At 39.2% G+C, this 14,150-nt stretch overlaps 1 protein-coding gene across 1 annotated transcript in view; it reads left to right on the forward strand.

Moving 5' to 3' along the window:
- LOC143982287 (cyclic AMP receptor-like protein A) overlaps positions 1 to 14,150 on the forward strand; it is a 933,494-nt gene that overhangs the window by 828,691 nt on the left and 90,653 nt on the right. The window contains exon 11 of the mRNA XM_077480869.1: positions 5,764 to 5,846. Within this exon, the coding sequence (XP_077336995.1) occupies positions 5,764 to 5,846 (83 nt within the window). The remainder of the gene's footprint in view (positions 1 to 5,763; positions 5,847 to 14,150) is intronic.

Consider the following 14,150-nt stretch of genomic DNA (forward strand, 5'->3'; position numbering starts at 1 on the left):
TCTCTCTCTCTCTCTCGCCTTACAGGCACAGAGACAACAACAGGGGCCAATGGCTCCTGCTGCTGTCACTCAAATCCTGTAAGGAGGGAGCCAAGTTATGCTCTGTGTGTCAATGGACCCACATAGCCCAGCTCAGAAGCCAGCCTGCATGTCTGCCCCCGTTTCAAGAGCTTGCTATGTTGGCAGACACAGAAGAGGGGGGGCCAGAGCACCAGCAGGAGACCTCAGAAGAGGAGGTTGGGGGCTGTTCTGTGCTTTACATTGCACAGAGCAGGTAAGTATAACATTTTATTATTTTTATTAAAAAAAAAGTAACCTTTACAATCACTTTGATTGCAGCCCCTATGTGACTTTGCTGGGGCCTGGTGGCTGTCTGATCAGGCTTCATGAACTGCATTGTAGGTGCCCCTTCATACCCACAAATGCAGTACATAATGGTAATTTGGCATTAGAGCAATGCACATTTTTTATCAACAGGTTTTTCTTTTTCCTTTTGTAGTAGATGAAATTACATAAAACCATGATTTGAAGGTTAATATGAAATAATAATATACAATATAAACAATGTATACAATAAATGCACTAAAGCTCAGAAAGTTTATTCTATGCACTGCATTAAAATAAAAACAAACCAAAGCATCTGGCTACATTTGACACTCTGGCCCAAGTCATTGCTATTGCTCCCCTTGGAGTGAGACAATACCATGGGTTTAACAGACGTGCTGAATGCAGAAAGCCCTTAGACCTCTGTAATTTTCTGGGCCAGCATGTAAAGCGTCTCTGGATGAAAATAAACTTTAGATTAGGGCAGTTGTCACTGCACATATTTTCCTTTCTGCAACCCATTTCCAGACCTCTGTTATTTCCATCCTCCAGTAATCAGGGACTTTAAATCTTGTGGCTTTTGTTTGATGGAGCTACATCCGTGGTTAATGTTCTTTGGCTTTGCCAGCATATAGCTATTACAAGTACCTTGGCCTGACAATTAAACAGGAATGAATAGCAGGCAGAAAATGAAATGAAATGTGTTGGTGAGGACACGAGAAAGAGAGTGGCATTCTGCATGTAGTCTGTTATATGAGCTGTTAAATGCGTACAATATACAGCTGCAGGGGAGCAGACAGGAGCCAGAAAATGAAGCATCTGCTTAGCTGCAGAACGTTTTTTCCTCCCTTTTTAAACTCGTTTATTGCTAATCACTACTTTTAGCTTCATGAACAATAATTTGTCTGTTGTGATGCTTGTTTGGTGAAATGATGCTATGATTCACAAAGGAATGCTTGCGGTGGTTTTTAATGACAAATCTGTATATTGTAATGTGCACTTATACATTTTATTACAACCTGTCCCTGTTCAAATATACAATGATATATTTTGGTGAAAGGTTGCCATTTTCAGACTGGGAATTTCATTAAAAAATTTTGATTTGTTGTAAGGCTATTAGTAAAGCCTGCTTGCGATTCTATGCAAATAGATGTCCCAAATACATCCAAATGAAATAGTGACAGCAGGTTGGATCACAGTAGGTCAAGAAACTGGTCAACTTTCTTTAATGCCGTGTACACACAATCGGAATTTCAGCCAGCAAAAGACCGATGAGAGCTTTTCATCAGAAAATGCGACCGTGTGTGTATGCTCCATCGGAATTTAGCTGGCCGAATTCCTGCCAGCAAAAATTTGATAGCATGTTCTCAATTTTCCCGATGGAAAAACGTTCTATCGGAAATTCCGATCGTGTCCATGCAATTCCGACGCGCAAAAACACACGCATACTCAGATTCAACTACGAGATGGAAGCTATTGGCTACTAGATATTGAACTTCCTTTTTCTAGTCCCGTCGTACATGTTGTACATCGCCGCGTTCTTGGCGGTCGGAATTTGGTGTGACCGTGTGTAGGCAAGACAGTTTGAGCGGAATTCCGTCTGAATTTCCGACGGGAAAACCATCAGAGCTTTTTCCAACAAGAATTCCAATCATGTGTACACGGCATTAAGGATAGCTATACATTTAGCCTGTTCTGTCACTCCTGAAAAAAAAAAAATTTCTGTAATTCTAGATCTATTCTTATTTCTGTGGGTGACTCACAACGTAGTGAAACTAAAGCATAACAGCCAAAGTTTCCAAAATAAGGAGCCAAGATTGGCTTCTTATGTATCATGGCAGGCATACTTGAAAGGGACATGAGATCTCCCAAACCCATCATGCAAATAGCAACTTTAATCTCTTAATTGCGTGAGCGCTGTCAGGCTTTTGTAAATACAGAATAAAATATGTTTTTGTTTTTCATTGCAGTTACATAAAACTTGTATACATATACAGTATACCACATATAGTCAGATGTTTAATCAATTTTATTGCCTTTGATTTTGCTTGTCGGCGTTTTTTTTTTTTTTTATCCAAATGAACCACGATTCTGTCCTACCTTCTTAGTAGATTTTTCTTAACCAACATGGACGCTTTTAACGAAGGCTGACAGATTGTACAGTGACAGCCCAAATGACAGCTTGTGCAGAATGACTGGTCTCCCTGCCATTTAGAGATCATGATCTAAGTAATAAACGCTTCCCTCTACTATCTGTGTTTTGGCCTTGCTCACTCCGCCTCTATATAAGTGCCAGAGCAGCATCAGGTAATCAATGAAGAGAGAAGCAGCGAACAGAAGGCAAGGTTAGCTTCAACTGGAAACTTAAATATTGAAATCTGATACTGCTATATCAAATTTAGAGTTGTGTTTTTAATTGCTAGATTGTATACGCAAAATTTGCTATCTTGTAGAATATTTGTACATGTATTAAAATTCAAATATTTATATTTTCCTTGGTCATATCCAGTAATAGCGCTGCATATTTTCTCAGACAGTCGCAAGGTCAGTCATCCATCTACCTCTTACTGTGCACTGCAGCATACATACAATCTATTTTTATGAATTCAGCAGGCACAAATTTTTTATTTCACAACATTTCAGGTAGCTCAGATGACATAATACAATGGGGTAATCTGACAGCTTGATTGCATAGTGATCAGAGCCTAATGCAAATATTTTACTAATTGCCAAAACTAACATGTTATTGGGCAGTTGGGCAATATCATAATAAAAAAAATCCTAAATAGTAAAAATCGATAATTATTAAACCTCTGAAAAGTACTCCTAGTATGCATTTGATTCAAATTTTTAAATGGATGATCATGGGTACGACCTTTATTGTATAATCTATTTAAAACAGGTTGGCCTATGTACAGGACATTCTGCTTTCCACCATGGTGGTGACACCTAAAGGGATTTTACATTTGCAGAGAAAAACTGAGATCTGCTACACCAAAATGTTTCCAATCTCCACCAAGCTGATTATTTCTAATTGTCTGGTAGCTGGTTGTTAAAATTCTTTGTTTCATGGATTTTGCAGCAAGAACCACCTCTTTTCCCTATGCCGCGTACACACAATCGGAATTCCCATCGGAAAAAGCTCTGATGGTTTTCCCGACGGAATTCCGACGGAATTCGGCTCAAGCTGTCTTGCCTACACGCGGTCACATCAAATTCCGATCATTTATAACGTGGTGATGTACAACACGTATGACGTGACTAGAAAAAGGAAGTTCAATAGCCAGTAGCCAATAGCTTCTGTCACGTAATTGAATCTGAGCATGCATGATTTTTGGCGTGTCGGAATTGCATACACGCGATCGGAATTAACGATAGAAAGTTTTTCCATCGGGAAAATTGAGAACATGTTATCAATTTTTGCCTGGCGGAAATTCGGGCAGCTAAATTCCGATGGAGCATACAAACGATCGCATTTTCCGATGAAAAGCTCTCATCGGTCTTTTTCTGTCCGGAATTCCGATCGTGTGTGCGCGGCATTACAGCTTTGACCTGAAAAGAAACCTAAAGCTGAGTAACCCAGAATACTCATGAGACATGAGGGCTTACTACTGGCCTTGGTTATATGATGGGAAAGTCCTTCCTGTTCCTGCAGTTTTAAACATAAAAATAGTGCAGGGCTAAAAAAGTGACAAACATATAATATTGATTGCTGTAACAAAGATATAACTCTCATTGGATTGGTATCACCCGTGAGGTAATGGAATATCAGTGTGTAGTCTGCCACCAATATGTAAAGCCAGCACGCTTACCAGGCGGTGTAGACTCATATATTACAAGTATTGAGTCAAACACGCAGTTGTAGAAAACTAGTCCAACCGTATCCGGCACTTCAAGATGGTTGTTGGGGGTATCCAAGTAACCTAAGATTAAATAGATCAACCCTCAAAAGCCAGGCTCCCTGGAGTGACCAAAACTGAACCAGATAGTATAAGATGGATTCAGCTGTTCTCTCCACACACAATCATTGAAGCAGTATGTGGATAAACCCAATTGTTTTGATATTAGCCTCTAGTAATCTTCTGATTGGAGAGAAGAGACCCCCCTCCCCTTCACACAGCTCACAGGAGCAGAGCTGAGACTATAAATCTACTAGAGCTCCCCCTTCTGCCACCATTTTCTCTTGGTTTCAGGAAAACTTGTCATTAGTGATTAATTTTGATAGCAGAGGAAACAAGCAGCAGACAGAAATTACACTTAGTGATTGTAATTAAGACAAGTTCACACTACATAAGGATATGCTCTGTTCATATTTTTTATGTCTCAGGTTTACAACCAGTGTACAAGCTGTGCTCTGTGAGCCCCCCCCCCCCCACACACACACACACACACACACCACCACCACCACCACCACCACTACCACTACCACCTACTAGAGGTATAGGTATAGGAATTGTAATCTCAATGCTCCAAATTCATAGCTAAACCCACTCCCTTGCTGAATAATGTAAGGGTCATTCTTCAGGTGTCCATGTCGTTAATGAACACATTTTTTTTGTCTGTCCATTGAGGGAGGTCCTCGCAGGTCTTAAAAACTTCACCAGTGCCCTGATGATGTTACAAAGATGGGTGGTGACATGATCCATCAGTGACAGGCTCAGACTGCGGCACTGGATCACTGGCTCCCATAATGAAAAAGGCGCCAGTAAGGGACATGTGATCCCAGAGACATGTAAGAGAAAAGAGCTTTGGGGGCTTTTGGAGCAATTTTGTGATTAGTGATTTTTTTTAACATCTGGGGCTGCGTGTTAAAGTGAACTTTTCCATTCTTCGAGAATATAAATATGGTACTTTCACAATTGACTTAATCAGCTATTTGAACACATTCTTCCTTTCCCAAGAACATTGTATCCAGTCTAAGCAAACTAAACATTGCTGCCACTGATGTACAGATAATCACTTTTTTTTTTTGTGAAGTCATTAGCTAAGACCTTATCTTCAAGTCCAACCACTTCCCTTGGTCACTGATGTCTTTGATGTACATACTGTAATTGACAGCCTGCTTTCACCTTCTCTATCCTGTACCAGAGGCTGCATGCAGTAGGGAAATACCCCGGTTTTAGGGGACAAAATAAAGCAGCATTCTTTGCTCTCTGATTGTACCAGATAGTTGTTAATAATCTATATTTTGGCAGTATTTTTTGTAAACCTTGGCAAAGAAAAGGAGGAATTTCAACCCTCCAGGGTCAGAATTTTCATACTGTTTTTGGATTTCTCTTAGTAACGTGTGGTGCAAAATAAACTTTGTCCCAAATCATCCCCTGTATGTGGCCTTTGAGGAGTTTTGCAACATTAATTTTATTTTATTATTTGTGTATGATGCTTGTCAGGTTGTCAATATACTGGCTGTGTCTGACAAATGTAACTTCTGTTTTCCAGATTTTAATGGCGGAAGAAATTAAACCTCTGAAATGGTATCCATGTGTGTATCTTGCTGTGTCTTTATTTCCTCTTCTTAACAGGTTAGTTTATAACTTTTTTATTTTTTTACTTTTCAAACAGTTGTTTACTAATTAATATGTATTCTTTATAGTATAACAATATAATGTGCTTGTTTTTTTAATTAGGATTAATCGTTTTCTTTTAATTCTAAACTCCAGGCACAAAATAATTTTTATATATACTTGAATAGCCAGAAGAATGTAAATCTACTTTGTGTGCACCCAGTGGCTTTACAAACCCAGATGATAGTTTACAAAAGTTGCAGTAATGTCATCATTGTGACCTGAAAAAGACTTTGAGCACCACTCCAAGTGAGAGGACACTTTCCTCGCCATACTCAGGTGTGGGGGTGCCAGCTTCCAAACGAACTTATCCAGTGGTGACAATATGCAGTATCTAGGAGACCGCTCTTCTGACCTGACCAGTGTAAAGTGTTAGGAGGCCTCAACCAGCACCACTCCACTAACCAAGCCCCCTCCCCCATTCGTTTTCCTCCCAACCGGGGATTAGTCCTACAGGTGCAGAGAGCAGAGCTCTGGGAGGGACCCAGCAGGCTTACCCACCACAGGCTGCCTGCAGAAAACTAGAGGATACAAAAAAGGGTTACCCTTCACACGTAGAGGGAGCAGCAGTAACTGGTATGTAATACAGAAAGCTTCTGCACAAATGTAAAATTTCATGTGGGATTACTGCAAGGATCTGGAAAAAATTGTCAAAACACACCAAGACTCATGTAAGAATACATAAGTGTCTTGTATTTAGACAGTATTTGCCTATCCCACAGTTCAACTTTAAGCATGAGCATCATATAGTAGACCCTTAGAAAAGTTTTTTTTTAAATACCTCTTAAAATACTTTCACCTTCTATATCTTCTATTGGTGTATATTTGTCATTACTACAAAACCTTTCCTTGTGTGTATCACTTTTATCTCAGTTAAGTCACAGAGGCTAATGTATTACAGCTAGAACAAAGAAAAGAGTATTTGCTCATAGGAACCCAATTCTGTGTTTTATTTTCCTAATATGGGTAAAAGACAAAAAATTTAAAGCCTGATTAGTTGTTGTCAGAGGAGGAAGTTGTATACTGTATTCTTTCATTACAGGTTTCATAATTCAGGCTAACTAGATGTTTGTAAGTTTTCATTTTTTCCAAAACTGGTTCAAAGCAGCCAACAAGATGACCTTAATTACTGTGCTGGCATTTAGCTCCTCAAATACTGTTAACTCAATATTATAAAAATTATAGCAAAAAAATAAGGTTTTACTACAAGCTTTGGATGTAACCTTGGCCTTACACTGAAATGTATTTACAGCAAATGACCTAAACATTTAATGCAATTAATGTCTACCTATGTTGCACGTATGTCACAAACTGACACACATTATTTTCAGAGAATTATATTTTAAACGCTATTTCAACAACTATTTATTTTATTTTAAATATTTGCCCTTAATTCAAATTGACAGCCTGCTTAATTAAGCCAGCTTCCTCAAAGACCAGTAAGAAAGATTTTGCTGGAAGTTCCAGGCTATTGTCTTCTGTAAAGACTTCGAGGTTTGACATTATTGCAGGGAAAAGGCCTCAGTAGAAGAGTGCCTTATCTTCAGAATGCGTGGCGGTCTTGATAACAGAATGGAAAAGTAATCTCTGAACACACTTGTTTGCCTATCATTGAGAATGCAATGGTGCTGTTGCCGAGCTACTATTGAACGCCTGACTAGGAACTCACTGCCTTTGCCATCTCATGCGATTATTGTTCAGACTGTTTTGACAGTTCGCACAAAAGTGTATTTATCATTGAATGACTGCAATGAGAACTTAAAGATCGAAAGACTGTTGCTTCTGGATTGCATGTGCATGTATAATTTGCATTTAGCTAGTCTGTGTCATTCTGCCAATTCATATATATATATATATATATATATATATATATATATATATATATATATATATATATATATATATATATATATATATTTTTTTTTTATAGTAGGGAAAATCAAATCATTATTTGATCCCCTGCAGAATTTGTAAGTTTAGAAGGGTTGTAAGAAGGGTTTAAAATTGTTATCATAGTTATATTTTAAATGATAGAGACAGAATATCAACCAAAAATCCAGAAAAAAACACATCACACAAATGTTATAAATTGAGTTGCAGTTCAGTTAGTATAATAAGTATTTGATCCCCTACCAACCGACAATAATTCTGGCTCCCACAAACTGGCTACACTATATGCTCATGTGGTACACAGATTAGTCCTGCCAGTTTAAAAAGGTGCTTGTAACTCATCATGTTATAAAAAGACACATGTCCACAGAATCTTGTTCTTCCATTCAAACCTCTCCATCATGGGCAAGACCAAAGAGCTGTTAAAGGACATCAGGGACAAGATTGTAGACGTGCATAAGGCTGGAATGAGCTACAAGACCATCAGCAAGAAGCTCGGTGAGAAGGAGACAACTATTGGAATGAGCATTTGCAAATCGAGAAAAATACAAAATAATCACCAATCGCCCTCGGTCTGGATCTCCATGCAAGATTTTGCCTCATGGGGTAAGGGGGATCATGAGAAAAGTGAGGGATCAACCCAGAACTACAGGGGAGGAGCTTGTGGATGATCTCAAGGCAGTTGAGACCACAGTCACCAAGCAAACCATTGGTAACACAATACGCCACCATGGATTGAAATCCTGCAGCACCAAGTTTGCCAATGAATATTTAAATGAAGGATTGGGAGAAAGTGCTGTGGTCAGATGAGACCAAAATTGTGCTCTTTGGCATTAACTTGACTTGCCGTGTTTGAAAGAAGAAAAATGCTGACTATGACCCTAATAACACCATCTCTACAGTCAAGCATAGAGGTGGAAACATGCCTTGGGGCTGTTCCTCTGCTAAAGGTACTGGCTGCTTTTGGGTGGCTCTTCCAGCATGACAATGACCCAAAACATACTGCCAAGACAACAAAGGGGTGGCTCAAGAAGAAGCACATTAAGGTCACAGAGTGGCCTAATCAGTCTCCAGACCTTAATCCTATAGAAAATGTATCAAAGGAGCTGAAACTTCAAGCTGCCAAGCGACAGCCAAGAAACCTTAAGGATTTAGAAAAGATCTGTAAAGAAGAGTGGGCCAAAATCCCTCTTGAGATGTGTGCAAATCTGTTAACCAACTACAAGAATTGTCTTACTTCTGTGCTTGCCAACAAGGGTTCTCCACCAAGTACTAAGTCATGTTTTGCTTGGGGATCAAATACTTATTTTACTCACTGAACTGCAACTCAATTTATAACATTTATATCATGTGTTTTTCTGGATTTTTGGTTGATATTTTGTCTCCATAATTTAAAATTCACCTACAAGTATGATAGAAATTATAGACCCTTAATTTCTTTGTAAATGGGAAAACTTACAAAATCTGCAGGGGAACAAATAATTTCCACACTGTATATGTAAAGAAATGGATATTCACATAGATAAAGAGAAACATTTGGGGTCTGGATAGTCAGGCTTTATGTTGTAGCAGGATTTTTTTAATTATGAAGTACATTTATTATAGTTGCAAGTATTGATTAAAGTGGACATAAAATCTTAAAGTATAACAATGACGTAGCCAAAAATGTAGCAGATTGTGCAAAAAAAGTCTTACATTTTAAAGATTAATAAGTCTCTAGCACTTTTGTAGAAGTCTGGTGATATCACTATGCATCTGCAAGGTCTAAGCAAATGCTGACCAGGAAGTTCTGGTGAACCAACTATTTTTGTATTTTTCCGTATCTGTTGCATTTGTAAATGCTTCATGGGGCCATGCATGAAATGCTACATGTTTGTTTAGATGGGAGGGCCCGTTCACCCCACTTGCAATGTGGGAAACATGCATTTCCATGCACATTTCCCACATTGCACGGGAATGCACTGCCCTTGTTAGACACATGGATGCCATTGATTGTTATTGGCACCCCAACACACATCTAGGAAACAAGCACTTGATGTGGCCACCAAACCACATGGTACCACAGTACCATGTGGTTTGCTGCAGTGCAATTTTGCTTTCAATCATTTTTATTATCATTGTTTTGAGAAGATTAAGACCCCTTTCATGCGGACGGATAGAATTCAGCTTTTAGCTGTGGATAGATGAAGTTATCTACCTAAACTCACATAATGCTTTGTTATGGCCCCATTTACACACTGCGTTTAGCAACAGTTTCATTACATGAGGGTTTGAGCGGTTAGAAAAAATACATTTGACTGTGTCCAGGGTCGATTTAGCGCAGCTATCTGTACATAACCACAGGTAATTGCAGTGTACTATTTCACCGGAGTCTTGAAATTTCAAAATAACAAAACCTGCTTTTAACAGCGGCAGAACAGCCCCCCGTGTGAAAGAGACCTAACAATCAGGTCAAGAGAAATCACACAAAGCATCAAGACAAACAGAACCCTGGCACAAGTTTACAAAAATAGTGCATGGAAAACACAGCCACACATAAAGCATTGCCATATAGCCCAATAAAAGATTAGCAAAAGACATGGCAATCTTTTCACTGTATTATCATAAAACTCAAAAGAGTAACAGGGACTCCAGCTGTATAATGGCATGGGAGAAAATCCTGTATACTTTTCTCAGAAATAACATAAAAGAAAGAAACCAGAAAAAACAAAAAGAGTGGAAAATAAGGAGAGAGGGAAAGGCAAACTTCGAAAGAAGGCGAGGAAGTGGTGTTCCCCAGGAATAGGCCTGACGAAATTAAGTCTCCTAGAGTTTCACATGTACATAGTCCACTCAAGGACTCCAGATGATCTCAAAACGTTCAGCAGTATAATTAATAACACTAGCAATTTGCTCATTAAGCATGATCCATGACACCTTTTGTGTTCAATAGGCTCATTTAACAATACATGGATGCTGAGGGACCAAAACCTCTGAAACTTTCCGTATCAGTGCAAAAACCATGTTCCAGAAAGCTAGCAACATTGGTCACACCAACCAGATGTGATACATAGTTCCAAGCACTTGGCATTCTCAGAAACACAGGGGCGATGAATACAGATAAACCCTCAACAACTGAAAAGGAACCGTGTACCATCAAGTCATAACCTTGACATTAGCCTCCACAAGGGAGATTTTTTAGCACACCTTTGTAAGCAAAGTAGAAGGATGAATGCCAGTGGTCAAAAGCATTGTCAGAGGCCAGATCCGTGTCTTATGCCTGCATGTAGGAAAATGTATTGGTAGAGTCAAGCAGCAGCTGTGTACACCATGTCTTGTAGGGAGTAAATTTAGGATCTTGAGTCACTAATGGGCCTAAAAAGTGAGAGATTTAGTGGAAGCAAACATTTTTAAACATAGGCATTTTGGACCGTTGTCAACAGACCCCTAGGGTTCAGAAAGTGTCCAAGTCTATATGGGCCTTTATTCAACCACCAGTGAAAGGCCTCAGGATCCTATCCAGTGGGGAATGCAGGGTTGGTAAAGAGATGATTTAGTGGGTGAGACTAGTTTTGGATTGCTACACACTCCCCGATAGACATCCCAGACAGCCAAAGAGTTAGATAGGGTCAGGGCTAAAATTGGCACCCTACGCCTTGTTGGTTGCCATTTAACAAAATCCAATGACAGAAAACCCTGGATTGGATATTGTCTTTGTCTCAATCAATATCCAATCCAGGGTTTTCTGATCAGACATATACTGCGGACAGCTGAGCAACCTGAGCAGCCTGATAGTAATGGGCCAGAGGAGGAAGGCCCAGGCCCCCTGCCGTTTTTGGGCATGTAACACCTGTTTGGAGAGCCTATGACCCTTCCCACCCCACACATAGCAGACACATTTAGATAAATCTGATTGTACAATTGCTATGGGCAGGGACAAAAATAATACAAAATACGGGGAAGAAGTATCATTTTTATAGAATCGATCTTACCCAGCCAGGAAAGATCATGTCCTGCCCAACTCTGAATGTGCTCCTCTAGTTTCCTGTATAAGGGCAGATAGCTTTAGCTTTATAAGGGGATGCCAGAGAGGAAGTCAATTGAATCCCTAGATATGGAATAATGGCAAATAACGCACACTTTCGATTTTGATGGTCACATTCTACTCCTTTAATATTTGGGTCCAACCTGATTGCAATCACCAGAGTTTTGATTGCAATAGGAAAAATCAGGAGAGAAAGGGGGCACCCCTACTTAGTACCTCTGGCGATTGAAATAGATTCAGAATGAAAGCCCTGAAGCCTCACCTTCACCAACAGGTTTGCATAGAGCGTTCGTGGGAGAGTAAGAAAGTTATTTCCAAAACCCTAAGCCTCCAGCAGCCTCTTTGGGCTACTGGAGGCTTAGAGTTTTGTAAATAACTTTCTTACACTCCTGCAAGCGCTCTATGCCAAGAAACCGAGTCAAAGGCTTTTTTGGAGATAAATGGATAGAAGCATACCAGATTGAAATTGATCCCCTGCCCACCTGACTGCAGTATAGAAATAAGAACAACCGCCTGGCTTATTTGGTCAGGCTCTTTGTGATTATAGGTATTTATGAAGGATGCCAGTGTATTAGCCAAAATTTTAGTAAAGTAGCTTGAGGTCATTATTGATTAAAGAAATTGGCCTATAGTTTTCAATTTCACCAGAGTCTTTCCCAGGTTTAGGAATCAAGGAGATGAATGCCATATTCATATTCAAGTCAAGGGAGTGTTAAAGAACCTCCCCAGATGAGGGGCCAGCGTGTTAGCAAATTTATGATAATTGGCTGCCGAAAACCCATCTGGACCAGGTGCCAAGGTATTCTTTATGTATACAGAGAACAGAGCACTGATTTGACTTTGGTAGAGTAAGTTCTGATTGGTGGCTTTGGATTGCTACACTTAAAGTGTTACTAAACCCAGTAAAATAAAATAAAAAGTCCCCCCCCCCGTCTCCACAGCTCATTTAGGATCTGTATACACACCCACATGTGTGATGTCAATATCACGTGACCTGAAAAGCTCAGCTCAAAAAGGAAATGTTCTCTGCAGCAATAGAGACCAAACTGAGCACCCTCACTGGGTCTTATCTGGACTTGCCAAGAGAGACCGTGCAGGAGGGAGAGGATCTGTCCATACAGGATCAAAGAGCCTTTTTACACAATACAGAGGATTAACCCCTTAAGTTCCACAGAGAGTATCACAAGCATGCCATTTTTCATATACAGACAGATTTGACTCTTGTGGGTTTAGTAACCCTTTAAGGATTAGCACTTAACAATAAGAACACTTCATTAGATAAGGCTGAGACTTATTTAAATAGTCTCTTTTCTGAGCCAAAGTAAAAGATGGTCTAATATTCAGGAATTCTTTATTTTTATGTGGTGTTTTCTAGCTATTTTTTTTTTTTTTTTGGCTGGTCTTTTATTTATGTTTCACTCTTCATTGCTTTGTACAACTTGGTACACCATTTCTTTTCACTAGAGGGACTCTTGGCAAAGATACTTGAGTGGACTTTACTTCATCAGTGGATAATATTTACCTTGATTTTGCTAGTATTAATATACATAAAAGGGTGATGTATAGAGTAAAATAATGTTGCATAGAAAAAACAGCTTGGGTGCTATAACAGTCAAATATGCAACTTCATTTTCTAGAAATAATCCTTTGTTCTAAGTGGTTAATACACGCTATACCTATATTTTTCTTTGTTTAGTCATTAATTCTTTTATTTTTTTTTATTTTTTTTAACAAAGTCATCCTACATATTTGGTCACTTCTATTTGTCTCTTGAAGGAATATGGTTAAGATTTATAGATACAATCAAGTGTAATTTTGTAGGACATGAAAGACAACTGATTCCAATGAGGGTTCCCTTATACCTGACTGGCCTAGAACACCCTATCCCACTAGCTTTTTTTTTCTGACAATAATGCCAAGAAATTCTCTGTAGTATTGCTTAAAAAACATCAAGTCAGACTGTTTTTTTTTTTTTTTCTTTTCTGGCTATATTGAGACAGTCTAGCTAGAACATTAGCTTTCCCCATACTTGCAAGGAACTCATTAACAGTGAGAAATAATACCCAGTATCCAGTGTCCTATTAGAGACACTAATAGGAACTGTGCATGTACGACGAAAGAGAACAAGTACATTGTTAGCGGTGAAAAGCCTTGCCGATAAAACATTTCTGAACAAAATTGCCCCTTTCCTCAAGGAAGAAAGATTAATTCAAAACCTTGGTGGTCTTGTTTGACTGGTTTCATCTATGCCAGTTTTGAACTCAAACGACCCCATTGACCCAACAGTGACCCAGACTTTTGCCAAACAAAAGGATTAGGCTACAGACTTGGGTCTCAGCCGAGGGCAG

Source organism: Lithobates pipiens, unplaced genomic scaffold (assembly GCF_037356315.1).
Source record: "Lithobates pipiens isolate NorthernLeopardFrog02 unplaced genomic scaffold, aLitPip1_a1.2 Scaffold_16, whole genome shotgun sequence".
Taxonomy (NCBI): Eukaryota; Metazoa; Chordata; class Amphibia; order Anura; family Ranidae; genus Lithobates; species Lithobates pipiens.